Genomic DNA, 20,184 nt, shown 5'->3' with positions numbered 1-20,184 from the left:
ACCATGCATCCCTAGTTAACCTGACTATTGTGCTGACTAATGATGGAAACATGTCCCAGCGGATGCGGCACCCTGCACTCTCTGTCTTGACTGTTGGTTGTTTGTGTGGTAGTTCAAATTATAGAGAACAACATTTTTGCTTTGATAAGTTCATAAAAAGTTGATTTGTTTGCTCTCACAGGTTCATCCTGGAAAACTCTGTCCTTGACAACACTGTGAGGTACATTCTCACCATTTATCCTGCTGTGATCTGGGCACTGACCGGGGTTTTCACGAAAAACTATGACGCTGCAGCTCCTACTCGCAAAACTCTTCATTGGTGAGGAACTGAAAAAAACTGTTATAAATCTCATGGAGATCAGTCACGTTACAAATGTTTCCATCTGATATTTTCTTTCCACTATAGCTGCCCAGTTGGCTGTACCTGCCCCTGTTGTCTCACGGGTAGTGCTGGTCATCTGGAAGCACGTCAAAAAGCCATTTTTCAAAGACGTCAACCCAGACGACATGTCTCCGATGGAGACTGCTGCGAATCAGAAAAATATTTAAGTGAGAGTGTTGAATGTTTATTGTTTTTTAATAAAAAAAAATGTACACATACAGCATTATTTATGTATGAGATGTATTTCTAACTGCTTTGTATATTTTAAAATTGTGTGTGACACTAAAGAAGCACCATGCATTGTTATAAAGGAATAACATACTTAATTCGTTATTTATTTTCTGTATTTTTCATAAATATAAATAATTTCATGCATTTTGACTCTTGCTTTGTGTAATGTTAAAAATAAATATGTTTCATCTCATCTTATGCATTTCTTGAAGGATTACATATGAGACAAGATAACAAATCCTACAACTAAATGTTAATAATGTCCTTTCTTGAGTAAGACAAAATAAAGACTGCTTAAATAAGAAGCGGATGAGTGAGGTGTGTATTTTTATGGGTTTTCCTTATTTGTAAAATCTCTCTCCCAAATCTTCTTCTTCCTTTGCTTTGGTACTTAACACCATAGAAATGTAACTGTATACTGTGTGGTCTGTTAAGAGGCTCACGAGAAATCAATCCCACTGAAAGAACAAAGAATGAATGGAACACGAGTAAGTTTATTCACTGGCACAAGCAAGAGTGATTATAGCAAATGCTCTGCAGGAAGAATATAGCAGTATATGTAAAACACAGACTTGAAGGAGAAGAGAATGAAAACAAACAAATTAATTAAATTTTCAAAAATGGGTGTGTGTTGAGCTTGTTATAAAGTGTCTGGGGTTTTGTGTTGATACTCGACAGATAAATCCTACATGTGTAATTATGTAAAGAGTCAATGAAATCACTGTCAGAGGAGAAAATTTTTTAAACATGTTTTAAGTTTGTGACTGACATAGGCGACTGATGATGTTTCTCATGTTTCATCTGCGGTTTACATAAATAACAAAAACGAGCAATGGTTTGTCATGTGAATGAACTGTGGCGAGAAAAGAAATCCCTCTGCAGCATTAAATCCATGTCCACAAAACTTCTTTGGCCTTTCCAGCATAAATGTCACTTATTAAACAGCTGTTGGAGGGCAGACATGTTTGTTTTGGTCGAGTGTGTTGGTGTTCTGGGGGTGAGTTGGAAATATCAAGTTTAACTGAAGTTCTAGCTGTAGACGGCCCCACAAATCCCGCCCCGAAACGTAATTTCCCATCTCACACATCTCATTTTTTCCATCCCAGCATGATTTCAAATGTCAATTTCTAGGGTGTGTTTGTTTTCATGTCTGTTCAATAAGACAAATATTTTCAAAATCAAGTTTGTAGGAAAATGTATTGTAAACAAACCTAAATTCATTCAGAATTGAGTCCACAATACAATGCATTTCATAACAATGCATCATATGGGAGCAAATGTTGACGGTTTTTTATGGACTTTGGTAGAAATTTATACAAGATAGAAGTGCACGTGATGCTTAGTGGTCGTAAACCTTCCTCTTACACAACCAGTTATTCTATAAGATGGGCAGTCCGCCAGTCCTCTGCTCGGTTACGCTGCTTCTTCACACTAGAAAGGTATGGCTGACTTTTATCGACTTCATCCTGTGGATAATGTTTCACTGCCAATATTTTATTATCTTGGAGGAAACTCCCCATGCTGTAGGCACGTGGCTCTTTCTCAGGTTACACAAGGGAATTTCAGTTTACTTCAGGCCTTCATTTTTATTCTGAAATAATTTACTTTACTACTACTACTTTTTTTTCTGGCGACAATCGTCCAAACAGGTTACTAGAAAGCTAGTGATTTGTGAATAGGAGTGGTGGTGTAAGTGTTTGAATGGCCTCTGTACATGCATGCACAAGGTGAGTGATTCGATCACTTGCCCACAGCTCAGGGGTCAGAGGTTGAATGCAGGTCATCAACAATAAGATGGAGACCCATTTACTTTTTTACTCATTCAGTAAAAAAGAAAATCAGTGTGCTAAATGTACCAAAGACTCTGCTCTTGTAGTTATGTGCATGTGTTCTAACTACAAAAACGTTTATTTTTAACTTTTTTTTTTTTCTCACAGTAGATTACAATGGGAGAACATAATCCTGGACGTCTTGCTGCAATAGTGGTGTCTGTTGTCGGCTATTAATAAGTTTGTGTTCAATGGGCTGTCTGTAGTTGGAATTGGTAAGTCAAAGCTTTATTGACCAACGTTGTTGAACTTGTAGATTGTGAATGGGCATATTGAGATCATAAAATATAGTTCAACTGTTACATTCCTCTCCATTCTCCCTAGGTCCTTATGGCACCACTACAGCCAATGTGGTCTGCTGTGTTTGACACCCAGATCACACCTTCAGGATGGACTTTTTACATCTGGAGTGTCATCTACGTCTGGCTGACGCAATGATTATTTACATCCTACGGGACTGTGCAGAAAGTTGCGTCAAATTTTATATATTTCTTTCAAATCCTCAAATATTGTAAAATTGTGACTGAACAAATTGAGGATGAAGATCAACTGGTGTTTTTCTTCTGTGGGAACGGTTATGGCTATGTTTACTGCAGCCCTGCAGTGTTGCCTTATGGATTCTTCATTAGCTGGTGCCTCACACCTGTGTTTCAATATCGGATGGCTGCTTGTTTGGGACAGAGGGTAGAGTCTCCTTTAAATGTGCTCCAATCTAAAATGAACTTGCCTTAGTGCATAATATGATTTATTCATGCAGCCTAATTTAAACTATCATAGAAACATTAATTAATGTGTGTTTATTGCTGTTCTTGTGCCTTTCTAAAGGATGATGATTCCTGCACTGGTTTTTCTCTTCCTGGTCATCTGCACAAACTACTCTATGGTGTGCTTCACCTGTCATGGACTTCATTCTTATGGGCCTGGCTCAAGAAATACCACAAGCAGCCTGTGGCTCCTCCGTGTGTGCTGGTTAGTATGACAATATACAGTACTTGCATATCTAAGTGCATATGTTTTTGTTTTAGTCTTGCAGATATTTTCTCTTTGATACTGTATTTGCAGGTTCAGAATGGTGTGATGATATACACAACATGGACAACTATGCAACACTAATCAACCTGACCATTGTCCTGACTTTAATGTAAAAATGACCCAACGGATGCCGCCACCATCTCGTACTCTATTTTGGCTGCCGTGCTGGTTGTGGTGTGAGTGCTCTTCACTTGCAGTACTAAGTAACTGTCAAAATCATCAGCGAGATTCTGAAGTGGTGTGTTTGTACTGTGTATTCACAGGTTTATTTTGGAAAACCTCGTCCTTGACAAACATGTACGGTACATCCTCATCACCTACCCTGTGGTGATCTGGGCACTGACTGGAAACCTGGACAAAAACTATGATGTGAATCAAACAACCGCACACGGCATCTTCATTAGTAAGACATTAAGTGTTCTCCACAATAATAATGTGTAGTGTATGAAATCTTTGCAATCCTCTGGTAAAGATCACACTGATTGATTGATTCCCTGTACTTCTATTGTGACTTTTTAGTGATTTAGACACAATGAAGCAAATTTAATTTGGTTCCACTTCATTAAAATGTTACTCCCAGTGTATGAGGAAATATTATGAGGGTAACTGCTGCACTAAAATGTATCTTGGTGACCACTAACATCTGTTCAAAGTTGCACTAACTTGATTTTCTTCTCTTAGTTGTGCTGCTGGCTTTAGCCTCCGTGCTGTTTGTCTTTCGGATTGTGTTGGTGGTTTGGAGACACATCAAACAGCCGCTGTACACGAACGTCAGTCCTGGAGCCATGGAACCGAAAGAGATTGGAAAGAAGCAGAAAGGATGTTTCGCTAAACCTTTTTGTGATGTAACACACTGACATTTGATGCCATATCGCATAGAAAATAGTTGTTTGGATTACTTTGTTGATAAGTGTGAGGACATGTTTTATTTTGTAAATTTGATAGATTTCATTCAATTCTGATCACATGTAGTTGATTTAAATGCACCCAGGCATCATTTGCATAGTTAATAATGATTTCTTTTCAACTTTGGCTGAGTGATCTCTGAACCTTTTATGGCTCTTTTCTAACATATTGGTTGCTAACACAACTCATTAGGCTCTGATAAGGAGATTATTACAACACCTACACAGTGTAGCCTCACACATATATAGACCGCATCTTTAAACACTTCCCAGAGTTCACTGTGTGTTTTTTATATCTAATGCCAACTTATATTCCACGGCTAATTGTAGTTTTCTTATCTTGACATATTTAATGTAAATAAATGTTTGTACAAATGAATCATGCATGATACCACTTTAGCAGTGTGGGTAGTTTTTTCAGGAAGTGTTCACATGTCAGTAGATATGTGTTGCTACTCCAAGTCTTAAATAATAGACATTATCAAATATTATTAGAACTTACCGTCATTTTATATTGCCACTGGGATTTAGATGTTTTCCATAATTAAGGCACAGAGCCGATGTAAGCTATTGGGCTAAAAGCTATTAGTTCAAGTTGAAGAATGAAGTTAAGTCCACTTTATTATCAATGCTGCCATATGTACGGACATACAGAGAATTAAATTGCGTTCCCTCTTACCCCGGTGCAAACAGCAATAAACATGAAATATATAAATATAAGTAAAATATAAAGAATATAAAATAAAAATATAAAAATATATTAACATTAAAAGACATCCAAGAAAGACAGTGGCAATCTGGAAGATATAAATATGGCAAATATGGCGGTTGAACGTAACAATAACAATAATAATAATAATAATAATAATTAATTCTAATATATATATTTACATATGTGTAAATATATATAAACAGCTTTGTACACTAAAAAAAAGTGGTGATGTGATGTAAAGAAGTGGTGATGAAAAAGATGGGGTTGATGACTTTTGGGGGAAATTATTATAATACTTCCTCAGTAGCTGCCTGTTATTGGTAGACAGTAGCTCGGTGGTTCGATCCCCGGCATGTCGAAGTGTTCTTGGGCAAGATACTGAATCCCACCTTGCTCCCTGTAAGTCTCTAAATGCCTAAACGTGCAGTGCAGTAAATGTCACTGGGAGCTACTCCTCCTTCAGCGTTGGTGCGTTTTAACCCTGAGTGACCTGTAGGAGGCAGTAACGCACCGCACCGCACCGCGCCTGCCGGATATAAACGTAGAAGAAGAAGAGCGTCAGCTTGAAGCTTTTTGTTTGTTTTTACCCTTTTTTTGATTTGTCAGGCACAAAGTCCGTAGGTACAAAATGCTTTGCCCACCTGCAGTAGGTCCCATCAGATAGTTACTTACTATCTTATCCGCTTACGTTATACTACTCAAATGTGTGTTGTAGCTCCAGGACCTGACTTAAAGTTTACATCTGTGGCTGTAGTGATGCCTGTGAGGACAAACTCAGGGCAGGAAGTCGCCGCCCTCTCTCAGAGCGCGCGGGTCTTTTACAAAATGTCAACAGCTCGTGCTAACGTCGGTTAGCGCGCGAGGTGGGATCGTTAATCTCAGCAGGTTTACACGCGAGTTTAAACTTTTAAAACTATTTAACTCGGTTTGTTTTTAGAGAGGGAGAAGTGACGAAAAAAATAAATAAACAAATAAATAAATAAAGATTGGTTAACCGAACACAACAATGTTAGCTGGCTAACTGTCGTAAACAGCCGTTTAACGTTAAAAAAAAAAAAAAAAGATCCAAACAAACAACGATGGAAACAAAGTATCCCACCTTGGTGAGTCTTTGTGTTTGTGTTTTCTGTTGTCTGGGCTGAAACTTGGACCGAAACCGAGTTGTGAATTAGAAATAACGCTAGTTAAAGCGTCTGCAAACAGCCTTTAAATAATAAAATGTTTTGGAGAAATGCTTTAACTGCAGCGTCGTGGTTATTTTGCACACTGGAGTTTGTGTTTGCTGTTTACTCGTATTGTGTAGTAGTAGTATTAATGTGGGGGCGTTTCTGTTATTGTGTTCACCCTGTATACACGAGTATGCTCTGTTTATATCAGCGGTGTCAACACTTTGTTTTAAAGAGGGTCAGATTTGGTGTTGTGAAGATGCCCGGCGGCCGATACTAACATTTAAAAATGAAAAAATGACCAATAAAAGTAACATGACAATGTAATCAAATCTAAAAACCAGTCAAATAATAAAGAATAAATTGTCTGGATGCGTTAAACTTGCATGAAGTTTCATTGTAAACATGACTTATAATGAGTAATGTTCACATTTATGTTTTAAAGCGTATCCCTCTTGTTTTTTTCTCTGTAACAAAACCATTCAGAAAGTTTGTTTGTTTTTGTGTCACATCTACAGATAAATAACAACAGCGGTTTTGTCCTTTTTAAAGGTTCAAATGCTTTGTTATGTCAACCAAAGAAAAAGCCAAATCTTCCAGTCATACAGTATCAATAACTTTCTCTGTCTTTGTTTACAGAGAAGACCAAAGAAGAAACTCTGTTACCCGACGACCAAGCAAAGGTAGGTTGGAAAATGTTTTTTAAAACAGTTTAAATGTGATTTTAAAAATATCTAATATATTGTATTTTTATTCATATGCTCCTCTGAAGCTGGTGTTTCTGGAGTCAGTGTGTGGTTATGCACCTTGTTTTTTTTAATCAGATTTTTATGCCTACACGAGCTTCATTTTGTTCTTATGTTCAACACATTTCCTGGATGTAATCCCCGTCATTGTCACCATTTGTAACCATTTGTTCTTCTCAAACTTTGGCCTTTTAGAGTTTTAAATATTTAATATGCTTTGATGCAGATTTAATGCTGTTTTGTGTTTTCAGTGCACCTCAGCAATGGGCACTTCTGTCACTGGGAGACGTTGATAAAATGTTTGATGACTTGGGTGAGTAGGGAATCCTTTGCTTTAAAACTTTGCGGCTTGTTTTGCATTTCTATGATGTTAACTTATATTACTCTACTTAGATCCAACCTTGAATGGTGATGAAGATGTTTATGTCGACGTACTTCCCACATCTCCTCTGCTCCACATGTCTGAAACTGAGATAAACCAGAGTGAGGGAGAGGATCCTCTAGAGCCGCAGGAAGAACAGCTAACGGAAAAGCCTCCAATATGCCAAGTGGTAAGTTCTGCAGATATTACAAATACGCAGTCAAAGAGTGTCTTACTCTAATTTTGGATGATAAAGCAAACATCTTAAATATTTGAGAGGCATTTTGATGCTTCTCTGAATGTGACTGATGTGTCTCTGATGGTTGCTTATTTTTAGTTTTCACTGATAAGCAACTGTTCGCTGTTGATATGTCCTCACATGGGAAAAGCCTGATGGTCTTCAACTTTCTGATTATATACTCACTCATGCATTTGTTTATAGACTCCATTCATGGGCTTTGTGTATTTTTCCTGAGTTAGACAAGACATGTGTTTAGTCTTTAAATGTATGTTTTGTAACTCTTTAGGGTGCTGAAGGAGATGTCCTGCATCCTGCAGCAAAGTCTCCTAGTCCTGCACTGGACATCGGTAAGAGACTTAAACCTGTATTTTGCTGAGAAAACAAAATACAGTTCCAAATTTTCAATTAATAAGCATTCTGTCATTTTAATTTTGTGTAGAAAAGCCAGTGAAGACATCGAGCCCTATTGAAGAGAATATGGCCGTGCAAGGTATAAAAGAGCTGGACAATGAAAAAGGCAGAGCTGTGTCACCAATACTCTTTGACTCTGAAGATGAAGAAAAAGAAGAGGCAAAGACGGAGCCTCCAGCCACACAGAAACCCAAGTGCAGTCCATCTATAAGCAAAGAGTTTGAGATGGAGTCTCCTCCAAGCAGGGTTGCTTTAAGCAAACCCACAATGTCCAGTCACAAAAATAAGGTGGAGGGATCATGGTAAGGGCTTTAAGGGTTATTTCTCAGTGATTAGTCGCTGCAGGCACCTAAACACTACTTGACCTGGATCTTTTTAAATGTTGTACTGTGTTTTATTATTTTTTCCCCCAGCAACAAGAGTCACCCAGTCAAAGAAAAATCCTCCAAGAAACCTGAAATACCTGTGTTGGAGGGAAAAGGAAAACCAAGGTAGTGATGATATCTTTTAATGTTCATTTTTGATCTATAGAGTTAACAATATATTTGAAGCAAATATCGATATTAGCATGTATTAATCTTAATTAATATTATTATTATTAGTAGTAGTAGCATTAGTATCATCAATATTATTAACATTATTATTTAATAATATTGACAAATTTATTACCTGGAGTACAAAGCACTGGCTGATATTCAAGTTCGACATCCCTTGATGGATCGTTCATACACATTTACTGTGACATGGACAGTAAAAATATAAGAAATGTGTAATTAAAGTATCATTTTGTAAAAATGTATAAATATGTAATGCACGATATAAAAGTAACTTGTTGTTGAATTACATTATCTTGATTAGTTAGCTAAAACAAAATGTGAGTTATAAAATATTTTGTGTACTGAAATTTTCTTTTGCATTTCTTCCAAAATGCTGATCCTGATATATTGATAAGACAATATCAGCTATTAAAAGTATAAAAATAGTCGATACTAAAAAGGCAATACAGCAAAAACTCACATTAATTCATGCATCTGTACAGTATATTGTTAATGAACTTAATTCAGTCTGTTCTGTTTTTTTCTTTCTTTTTGTTATTCAAAGGCAAGAAAACACAGAGCCACCCACGTCATCAGTGCGACAGGAGGCTGAAGTCGCAGCTCCTAAGAAAAAGTCAGAAATCGTTCACAGACAGCCATCACTGGAGGTGTCTAGCAGAGTGGACAGGACCAATTTTCTACAGAAGCTTAGAGAAGCTGCACAGCCCAAACCTGCATGGTGAGTTTAGATAAGGGTAGACCAAAATAATTTATCTTCATGGAGTTTGCTTGTTGAAAATAAACAACCAAAATATGTATACAAAGTAAGTTCTTGTACTTAAACATCAAAACTATTTGTTTTTAAGTACCAGGAAGCCTCCATCACCGGTTAAAGTACCTACTCCACCTGAGCCAGAAGATGATTTCCTGATTCTGGAGGATGAAACACCTCTTTGGTTTTCCATCCCAAGTAAAACTGCTGCCATTAAGAGACAGAAAACGCCCAGCACAGACAAAGACAGCTCACCAGACATGCGATTGAAGCATAGCTCAGGAGACACCGCACAAAAACAGCAGGAATCTAAACTGGGAAATGTCAAACCAGGTGGTCAGACTGTTCAGAAAACAAAGAAGATGAAAGGGAAAGAGAAGAAGAATGAAGCGACTGAGCCTGGAAATGATGTGGATGAATTGTGCAGTCCTGAGGAACTTCCTGCAGGTGAACTGATGGAACAAGAGAAACCAAACAAAAAGAAACAAGGCCTCAAGAAGGTACCATCTAAAGAAAGTGACAAGGCAGAGGAGCAACCTAAAGACACAGCCAGCAGGGAAACGGATGAAGCCACTCTGAAAATGGAAAAGAAATCTCAGAAGTCCTCAGACATGAAGAGATCAAAGTCTTTAAAAGATGGGAACGAAAATGCCAAAACAAGCAGGGTTAAGTCACTAAAGGGGGCCAGGAAAGAGACACAAGGATCTGGTGCAGTAAAGGAAAGACGAAAGAGCAGTGAGGAGCACGCAGATGCTGAAGACCTGGACTCTCTTTCGGGTAACCTGTTGTTATAATCCCTTCTTATGTTGATCGTTATAAATGCTTCCTCAAAACCCGAAAGCACTTTATTTTTTAGATCTAGACTTGAATACATTGCAGAAATCGTGTATTTTTATCAGATATTCACCATTTTTTCACAGTTCATACAGCTTGTCTATACGTTATTATATATTTTTTATTTTTTCCCCACAGCCAAACAAGTCATGAATTCTGAAGACTGTCAGATTCCTGTCAAAAGGAAAAGACAACAGACAGGAGAGTGGTGGTTGTGCCGCCCTGAGAAAACAGAGGAAACAAAAGTCACAGACAAACAACCTACACCGAAGAAGTCGAAACAGCCCAGCAAAAAGCCCAGCGAAGAAGTACCTTCACCCGTAAAGACTAAGAAGGACAGAGTCTTAAAGAGAGGAAGTCAGACAAAGTGTGCACCGTCATCCAGTCAGAAGACAAATAAAGCTAGTGAAAGAAAAAACAAACAGAACAAAAGCAGACGAGGTACACCAGGCAAGACAAAAGCATCAGAAGAAATATTTGATGTGATTGTAGAAGAGCAGATTGATGAGCAGGAGCAGCTGGAGGACCTGGATCCTGTTGATTCTAGCCCTTTGGTCCTTGTGCACAGAGACCACAGCCTTGACTCAGGTAAGGTGGAGGAAGTACTTTCACTTTACCTTAAGGAAAAACAATAACAATACCACACATCCCAGATTTAGGCTCATACTTAATTAAATGTACTTGTTCTGCTGGAAAATGTCTGGGAATGGGAATGCAAAGAAGAACAATGAGTACAGAGTGGCATAAAATGGAACTACTCAAGTACAATTTAAGGGTACTTGTACTTAATTTAGTATTTTAGTAAATGTACTGAGTTACTTTCCATGACTGGGTGAAGTTAGGTTTGTTTACATAGGTCCAAGTTGATATTAATAAAAGCGTCTATCTTGTGCTCAGATATTTTAAGTTAAAATTGAAATCTGTTTTCAGTGAGGTACAACTAATACCTGTCTTTGAGTTATTTAACCATAAACACGGGTCAGTAAGCTCTGTAACTTACTGATGTCGTGTTTTACAGGGAGTCAGGTATTTCAAAGAGTTTACTGTCACTCCTCTAATGAAAAACTGTCCATCACACCAACCCCAGCCTCTCCCAGAGGATCACCGGAGCGGCTCAGGCCAGCGCAGTCAGAGAAACGCAAGAGGAAACCTCCCAGTAACTGGTGGATGGTTGACGGCATCTTGAGGGACGTGGAGAACATCAACTCACAGCCTCAGCAGGAGGAGCCCAAACCTCGTAAGGAAAGAAAAAAGCAGTCTAAACAGAGCAGATCTGCTGGACTTGGGACTCCCAAAAATGGCAACGTGGTAGACTCATTCAGACCACTAGGGGAAGCCCCTGTGCCTTCTCTGAAAGTGAAGCCGCTGTCGCCCCCAAAGACTGTCAAACGCTCTCTGGCTACATTTAAAAACATTTTCGCTTCAGCTGCAGAGACCCCGACTGTGGTCGGCAGCAGTGAAGCAGGTCAGAATAACAGACTTAAAGTAACTGCATGTCCTGCTGTGGAAGTCACTGTTACTGACGGCAATACTGAAGAAGCTATTCTCAGTATGAATGTTGGTGAATCCAACGACCTTCCCAACCAGGAGGGCCAACAGGACAGCAACTTTCAGTCAGAGAACACGTAAGGAAAAGTCTAAATTGTTATTTTAACCTTCCCTGTCTTGTTTTCTATTTTTTAATTGTTTGTTTTATCTTTTGGCAGGTTAAAGGTCCTCAGAAGTGGTCCGTCCTCCATGATTGAGTTGGAACACTATGCGGAGAATGAGGACTTGAGTATGTTTCTAAACATAAAAATATAATAATTCAGTTTGCTGAATTAAAGTAAATGATAGGAAACAACATTCTTCAGGTTTTCTTTGATCAAGTATTATTTAATAATAAGGAATGAATAATATATTAATATATAACACACTTATAGATAGAAGAATAAAAATGCAACAAATTCAGAGATTTAAGTGGTGGTCCAGTTTAAGGCTGCAATATTGGCTTCTCTCTTTTTCAAAACTATTTCTGCCACAGTATGAGAGCAATGTGACGCTCAGAGCAGAGGCTTCAGTCGTCCATTCACTCCAATAATAACCCGATCACGGCGATATATGGCGCTGTGAGCATAAATCTGATTGGCAGAGAGTCCTTGGTTTAATCAATAAGATTGAAGCTCATGTGTTTTTCTTTAAATAGTTTGAACACTGATTCAAGTAACGTGGGTTTCAAACCGAACATTTATTTTTTACATTATGCAAATGCATATGTAATATTTGTGAGTTGAATACATAATAAATACAGAAACAGTTATTTAACAATACAATACGGTGTAGTTTAATTTATTTTAAATCACATTGCATTTTGTTACATTCATACTGTTAATGTGGCCCATTGAGGGCAACCGTTATGCTGATGTGGCCCTCGGTGAAAATGAGTTTGACAGCCCTGATTTAATTGATTGTTAAATCTACATGAAAAGGCAGCATAATCAACAAAGACTTGAATCAGTTTTGGGTAAACACCTAAATATGTAGCTCACACCTCTAGTTAAACAGCTCCATCTACTGGATTCATTCACCTTGATCGACAGATATTTGATCCGTGTGTGTTGAGTGGATTTTTCTGATTGATTAACTTCTACTTTTTATCTCTACTTTCTTCCAGTTCTGCCGTCATCCAAAATCCATGCTGTTATGTCTCCATCAGATCTGTGCCGCCCTCCTCTCAAACCAATGATTTTACAGCCGAAGGATAAGGCCAACCTTACAGAGTGGTTTCAGAGCCTCTGGTCGTCGACCGTCAACAGTAAGAAAATATAATGTTTAATAAAAAGCTTCTGTTTTAAATTATTGAGTGACTTTATCATTTGCATACTTTATGGAGCTCAGCAAGTTTAAAGTAGTAAAGTAAAGCAAAAGTTTCAAACCTATTTATTTTTTTATTTACAGTCTTGTAACATGTATGCTAATATTCACATAATATATCTGAGTTTTATTTGTTTTATTTAGGAACTTAATCTCTGTATTATTACCCCATTTCATAATTCTTAATGAGAGGGTGTAACGCACAAGCAGACCTGATGTTGAATAACTCCCAGCATTTGAATATTGTTGCAGATGGTGCTGAGATCACTCCGGATCAGTTTGATTGGTACTTCTATCAAGGCAGAGCGTTTGGCTTGCAGGTGGACCTGAACCAGGGCTCCATCTGTAATGGAAAAATCCTGCTGGGCTCATACATGAAGAAGCCTCTCTGGGTGGATCACAGCGCCACAGCAGTCAGTACACTTCTTACTCCTCCTCTTCTTCTTCAACACTTCTTATGTGATCATGTTGTTTATATCACCTCTCCCTCTCCGTCCTCTTCAAATACAGTTTTATTTTAAATTTCTTTAATTGTGTGTGTTCTTTTTTTTGTTTTTTAAAGGTTTTTAACGTATTAACGAGCTCTGTCAGTGTAATCATCGACACCAGGGAGTCCCGCTTCAATCCAGGACAATCCTTCATGGTGCCACATGGTAAGACTGTCATTACATTTTGTCAAGGCAGAATTAAAAAAAAGTCTTTTAGTGAATTGCTTCTTCTCTGAAGATAGTTTGAAAGTTTTAAACCAGATTAACAAGCACACACTTCAGATGTAAACCTTCATAGTAAAATTCACAGTGTCTTGTTTGTATATCGCTGATGTTATTGTTCTGTTCACGCAGGGCACGCTTACAGCATCCAAAACGTTTGTGCGCTGCCCGCCGTTCTGTACTTCACCAGGGTGTTGGCAGAAAGTTCAGACTGAAGTTGTCAGTTCGAATCCCGGCTAAAGAACCAGCCACATGTTCCCGAGGAGAAAAAAAGTATTTTAATTTTACTTTCTGTATGAAAATATGAAAATAGGAAAGAAGCTTTTGGCTCTAAGTTTTAAATTATCTTTGATTTTTAGCAATCTTTGTAATGATGCAGATGTAAATAAATGTGTATGCTTTTGTTACTTGATTTGGCTATTTCCTATGACCGTGCATGTGTTGTTTCCAATCTTAAGGGGGCAGTGTGCTGCTGTAGTCTCATACTCCTGCAGGCAAACGAGGGCTTTATTTACAGTTAATTTAAAAGACAAATAAGTCTGCAGCCAGAAGTGAATATTCCTGCAGTTGCAGAATTGAAAGCATAACAAGGACTAGGACTGCTTCTTTTGATTGGTGCAATAAAAAAGACTGAAGGGAACGACGCAAACAAAACAACGTCAGCAACAGCAGAGAAACCTTTTTTAACCGCCAACTATGCAGTGGTCCAACTATTCCTCAAAGTATTATCAGTAAAGCGTTTAAAATATTAATCTGTATTGTCATTTGACAAGATTAACAAGTTTTTAGAGGTGGACTTTTCATCTGCATAGTCACAAGTATCTACTGGTGTCAATAGTACAATACATACATTCTGAAATGCAGTGGAGTAGAAAATGTCTCGTAAGTAACCCGAAATCATCTTTTAGCACAATCCAGCACTTTCTACTCTTGCAAATATGTTTCTGAAGTGCAAAATATATCATAAATAAAAAATGTCAGTGATCATTGTCATGCCCCCAAAGTCTCAGGCCTTTGATCAAGGCCTTTCACCAAAACTCAAGGTTCAGCAGGGGCACTAATGATGCTTGCTTTGTGGACTGACACTGAGGGTTGCTGCTCCACAGCGAAGGACCTTCACAAGAAAAAACAACCCTGGCCTTGAGAAGTCATGACAACATTTTTAAATGTATATGGCACCTTTAGTCGTCTGTTTAGAAATATGCAAAACTGATTGCTGCAAAAGGATGTACAGCTATTTGGAAATAAATACCACTTTTGAACACACTTAAGTTTCCAAAAAAAAACCCATCTTTCACACAACAGCATAAAAGTAATCTATCATTACCAGCCTTTTAAAGGAGAAGTCTCCTGCTCTTAAACATAAAAGTCTGTTTGCAGGAGAGTACTACTGCTTATGTGAAAAAGTTGTATAAAGCCTTTTGTGGCTGAGAAGGGGGGCTGCACGAAATCCGCTGGGGATGAAGTTTGAAAATGAGGTGGAATGGAGCAGTGTTTGACTGAGGGGGAGAACACTGTGATGCATTTATGGGTAAATGGTTTTAAACCCTTCACGGTGGGCAGCCTATAAGGCACTGCACTGCATTTTCTCCACTAGAAAGGTTCCCTAGAGGACACTTTATCCCATTTTTCTTACATATGTGTGAGTATCTCAGGGTTTGACAAGGAGGAAGATTGTGTGAAATAGAAATCTATCTGGTTCTGCTATCCACTTTTTTTTTTTAAACTGTTGTAAGAGTACAAAACTGATGGTGTATTCTTTGAAGAATTCAGTGCAAAATAAAGCGGCAACTTCTGTGAGAAAACTGCAATTCCTCGACCGGCCACCTGAGCCTGGCTACAGTCAAGTCCCCATGTTAAAATGTCCAACTTCACAGCAGAGATAAACATGTTTACAGCCTGGTACAAAAAACAGTTTTGGTCTCTATGGCTAACTTCACCGTTCATGACAACTGTGCTGAGTCTGAATTTTTATAGAACTTGTTCAACTAAAGTTATGCATAATTAAGAGCATGGCCTCTATGATTGACAGGTCGGTGCTGTTAGAGGAGGCTAGTTTAAGCACCCAGGCATCGTTTAACCGGCCTCATCCCCACCACACTCCACGTCTTTGCCGATTTAAAAAGAATTTTTTTTTTTTAGATTAGCTGGCAGGTGGCGACCAGAGCCACCTCACTACAAACAGTGGCATCCCCTCAATGACGACACACATCCTCTGGTTGGCATGAAGGCGTACCTGCTGTTTCGTCATGAAACATTTACTGACCTACTTCATGAAGGCTGAATTAGGTTTCTGTACGTGCATCTGTTCTTTTCTTCCCCCTGAATACTTAATGATACGCTGATACATGCGATTGCTTTCTAAGATCTCTCAACCGTTTACACAGTCATTTAGCTGTGGCTTAATAACAAAACAAAGAACAAGAGTGTATTCTCTCCGCAGTAGAGCTCCAACCGCCTGACAGTTTGGTAATTTATCACTTTTGAATGTCTAGTTTTAGCTGTGCGCGGCACACCAGCAGTCTGACTTGCCTCAGGGCAGGATCTCCTTCAGTGAAGTGGATGCTGTTTCCACCACTGGGCTGACCTCCCAGGTCTTTAATTATAAAACATGTCTATGACCAAATATGCTGCCTGTAACAAAACATCTGTGCAGTAAAACGGCGAGTATACATCTCCTGCGCTGCTGTGAAAGAAAAGGAGGGAGGCGAGAATAGCTTGTGAAACATTCAGAATAAACATTTTTAAGATGAGGATGTTGGATTTTTGCTTGTTTAGTTTATTTTAGTGATACTTGAGTCGTGCCGGCTGGTGAGTGAATAATCTGTGTCCTTTTAACTGTGGCAGGGTCTTAAAGGTTACACAGCATCCTGATCAGGGAAGCCTTCAGATCACATAAAGTGAGTTAGCAGTCAAAGCACCACGTACGCACGCACATGCTGGGAAAGCAAAGGAGAAATTGGGTGGTGGGCTTGCAGATCGTTTTACTAATTTTAGCCTCACGTTTCAATGTTTAATGTTCATTTTTTTATGGTTCATTGAGGAATTTGTGTCTTTGATCAGACTGATTAACACATTGATTTCTCTCTGTTTCGTGATTGTTGACAAGATGAAAAATATAGATAATGTTATCTTTACCCTTCATAATGCCAATCTCAATTTTTTTCACAGAGCCATAGTGGCTCTGTCGTCTCCCAGCTGATCTAAAAGTCAGCAAAGATGCGAAAGTGGAGGTCAGACAGGCTGAATGACGCCTGGGTGCTCAGACAAGCCATCTGTAACGGCAACCACCTGTCAGTCAAAGTGGCAAAATGACAAGTATTTAGTGAATGCGTGTGCCAAATCTCATAGCTCTCCATCCAATATTAATGGAGACATTTCACTCAAAACCACAAATGTTAACCTCAACAGGGCGCTGGAGGATGATCAAAATCATTAGGACTCATCCTGTGGGGAACTTGATCTTTATTAGTACCACATTTTACAGTAAACCATCCAGTAGATGTAATTATTTCGACCTCTCGACTGACCACTGCTGTCGAAAAGATCAATGCTGTGGATAACTTTATCACCAAAAAAGTGACATTTCCTCTGTTAACTTGTTGTGAAATGCAGAATCCCATCCTTGTGTAAGTTTGTTTAAGTGGTGATTCATTCATTTATTCATTTGCCATAACCGTTTATCCTCATTAGAGTCCCAGGAGTGGCGAGACAGCCGCTGAATAATGTATTCCTGAGAGTCTGCTTCACGCGGAGCTTAATCTCCGTGCACTTTCTTACTCACATCGCTGTACCATAATGCATCTGATTTAAATTAATTAGAAACAACAACGACTTATTTAAATGCTACTCATAGCTCGATGGTCTTATTTCTCCTGGGGATCAAGAGGTATTTGTAAAGCTTTATTACAGATGTCAACTTGTATCTGTGATAATGCAGATTTTTTTTGTTTAAATCTCCAGAAGAATGTTTTCTTCCTGCTGCGTTGGGAAATGAAACTGGAGTGTGCATATTATTTATATATTCCAACCACAGATTTTCAGGGCAGCAAAAGCTAATATAAGCCTCTTTAACTCAGCAAATGTTTACACCGCAAATAGCAAATGTAACTCACTGCATTGTCAGCCTGAAAACAGAGGAGGAAACTCAACACCTGGCAGCCAGGGAACACATTCATTCATCAGTTTATTAATTACAAAGTATTAAGCTCTGCTGAACTTTGCACACAAAGGCTATACAGGTTTTCTGTGATTAGTCGGAGTCTCACTTCTTGGAACAGACTTAAAGCATTGAGTATAATTTCCTTCCTTTGTTCGAGTTGGACTTTTGTTTAAGGCTGCACAAGAGTGACTGATAAACATTTTACAATGACGGTGTTGTGTAGTCTGTTGTGTGTGTGTCGCTCTATGAATCATCTTCTAACAATCCAGGAATTCTTTCACACTCAGGCAAATAATAAGGAATTTATTTTTTCACAAACACACGCGACATTACAGGAAGATTAAAGGCACCAACATGGCACAACAAACAACAGAAAGAGCTTCGTACCCCAGGTCAACCTCTACAACCCAACCTCCCCCTACCCACAGTGTGCTTTACATCCTGGTTACACCCTCGTTGGCGGCTAACAGAAGATACCGACACATGTGGCACGGAGACAATAATTTTGAATAAATCTGCGCAGCTGGTGACAATTTTATTGATTCATTATCCACACGAGTTCTCCCCGAAGAGTTCACGCTCAGTGTTTAAAGTTACAAAGACAATAAATGATACACACATCCATTGTGTGATTGTGTGAAGCACAAAAACACCATTCATATCCAAAGAAAACTGTTTACTACATGACAGCTTGAAATACTGTTCCCATGTTGTAATATTGTTTATATATTTTTATGGCCCGGACTATGAGTTTGTTTTTCGTTGGACCGGGAAAATCTGCACAAGGTCCTTTCAGTTATGTTTAGCATCTGCTGAGGCTGAGCAAACAGGGCAGAGTTTGGAGCAAGCTGTTGAGTGTGCTCGACAAGAAGAGATGACCCTGATGCTCACTTACCCTGAAAAGTAGCACAGATCAGGATTACCAGGCTTACAGCAAGTGCTCCCTTTAGCTCATACACATCTGAATCTGCATTGATTAATAGTGAGAGCAAGATGTGATTTGATTTAGCAAAGGTTGGGAAAACAGTTGACGACTGTATTTGAAAGACAGAACCGTGGATGCTCCTGTTGGCTCATGCTGGAGGACAAAGAAAGCAACAAAGACATAAAGCAGAGAAAAGAGGTTGAATTTTATATAAACTAATTCATAAGCAGACCTTGAACCTTGCTTCTCATGCTTCAGTTGGTGTGTGGTGGCGAAAAAAAATATGTTCAGACACAAGTAGTAGAAGACTGTGCACACTGTTCTGAGCAATCAGGCTGGAGCGAAAACCAGCAGTGACACGATAACCTTCAGTTCAGAGACCAGACAGTTTGCTTTCATTTAACTTCACCAAGCAGAGCAGAATGGACTGAATTGCATCATCGTCTATGTTACAAAGAACAGCATGAATAAACGCTGCTCTAGAAAAACAGGCTGACCCATAGTTTAAGGCATTTGAAGCAGGGAAGTGAGGAGAAAGTGATTATAATGGTCGACTTTGTTAAATCTTTCTTAATTAGCCGTTTTATGTAGATGACTGACGGTGTAATAACACAGTGACAACAATGTATTCAGTGTGATACAGTCCGCGTCAGACAGTTAAATGACCTATATAATATTTCTTAGTATGTTTCTGTCCTCTTCCACAGAGTCCGCCATTTTTTCTACAGTAGCCCAGAACGGACAAACCAAACTCTAATCTGGATATGGCCTTTCACTTTTAACGTGAATCTGGCAGTATCTTAAATGCTTGAAAGGAGAGGGTGAGGCATGGGAGAGTATTCAGTTGGTTGCAATCTGCAACTTCACCACTAGGTGCCACTAAATCCTACACACTGGACCTTTATTTCAACTGTCAACTGTAAAAAAAAAAGTAAAATGAAATGCCACTTCTATCGGCATTAACCTCTTACTCTGTAAATAGAGAGACTCGTGATGCAATTATCTCTCAATTTAAATCGACGTTGACATTTCACCTGAATGTTGTCCTCAGCGCCCAAGTTGAACTCATCAAATCCAGCCACATCCTGCTCGTTCTCTGATCCTCTGTTGCTCTTATTATTATACATAGAGGTCTGACCCTCAAAGGACAAGCACACAGGTTTGATTCATGTCGGTCTTGAGTTTCTCTTGAGAATGTAAGAAAATGAATTATCTAAGGTGCGGCAGAGTGGGTTACGTCTTGATGAGGCTTCTGGGAGCAAAAACAGTCTTTGAATCTAAAATTCCAATTATCTTTTGACAGCTGCTTTAGTAGCTTCAAATCTAGCATGTCCTTTAAGTCGGTTAAGAATTTTCACTTGAAAAGGAAATCAATT

At 38.7% G+C, this 20,184-nt stretch overlaps 1 protein-coding gene across 2 annotated transcripts; it reads left to right on the top strand.

Annotated features, from left to right (window-relative positions):
* Positions 1-5,637: 5,637 nt before the first annotated feature.
* si:ch211-161h7.4 (nucleolar and coiled-body phosphoprotein 1) lies at positions 5,638-14,341 on the top strand. 2 transcript variants are annotated; one of them, XM_010753024.3, is made up of 16 exons: positions 5,638-6,194; positions 6,897-6,940; positions 7,255-7,316; positions 7,397-7,554; positions 7,892-7,952; positions 8,045-8,318; positions 8,430-8,507; positions 9,118-9,291; positions 9,419-10,101; positions 10,297-10,746; positions 11,177-11,783; positions 11,865-11,935; positions 12,812-12,952; positions 13,264-13,424; positions 13,574-13,664; positions 13,854-14,341. In XM_010753024.3, exons 1-16 carry the CDS (start codon positions 6,171-6,173, stop codon positions 13,934-13,936), a joined length of 3,162 nt encoding a protein of 1,053 aa, XP_010751326.3. In that variant the 5' UTR covers positions 5,638-6,170; the 3' UTR covers positions 13,937-14,341. The 2 variants fall into 2 exon arrangements, with proteins under 2 accessions (XP_010751326.3, XP_010751334.3); XM_010753032.3 differs by having other exon boundaries at positions 11,246-11,783; positions 13,854-14,340.
* The last annotated feature ends 5,843 nt before the right edge of the window (positions 14,342-20,184 follow it).

This window comes from Larimichthys crocea, chromosome XXIII, assembly GCF_000972845.2.
Source record: "Larimichthys crocea isolate SSNF chromosome XXIII, L_crocea_2.0, whole genome shotgun sequence".
NCBI classification, from domain to species: Eukaryota; Metazoa; Chordata; class Actinopteri; family Sciaenidae; genus Larimichthys; species Larimichthys crocea.
This window is presented reverse-complemented; position numbering and strand designations above follow the sequence as displayed.

Excerpts from the sequence above, each read along its gene's own strand:
- si:ch211-161h7.4 (XM_010753024.3), top strand. The coding sequence starts at position 6,171 with ATGGAAACAAAGTATCCCACCTTG. Across the intron at positions 9,292-9,418 it reads GCACAGCCCAAACCTGCATG|TACCAGGAAGCCTCCATCAC; the intron begins GTGAGTTTAGAT and ends TTTGTTTTTAAG. Across the intron at positions 11,936-12,811 it reads TGCGGAGAATGAGGACTTGA|TTCTGCCGTCATCCAAAATC; the intron begins GTATGTTTCTAA and ends ACTTTCTTCCAG.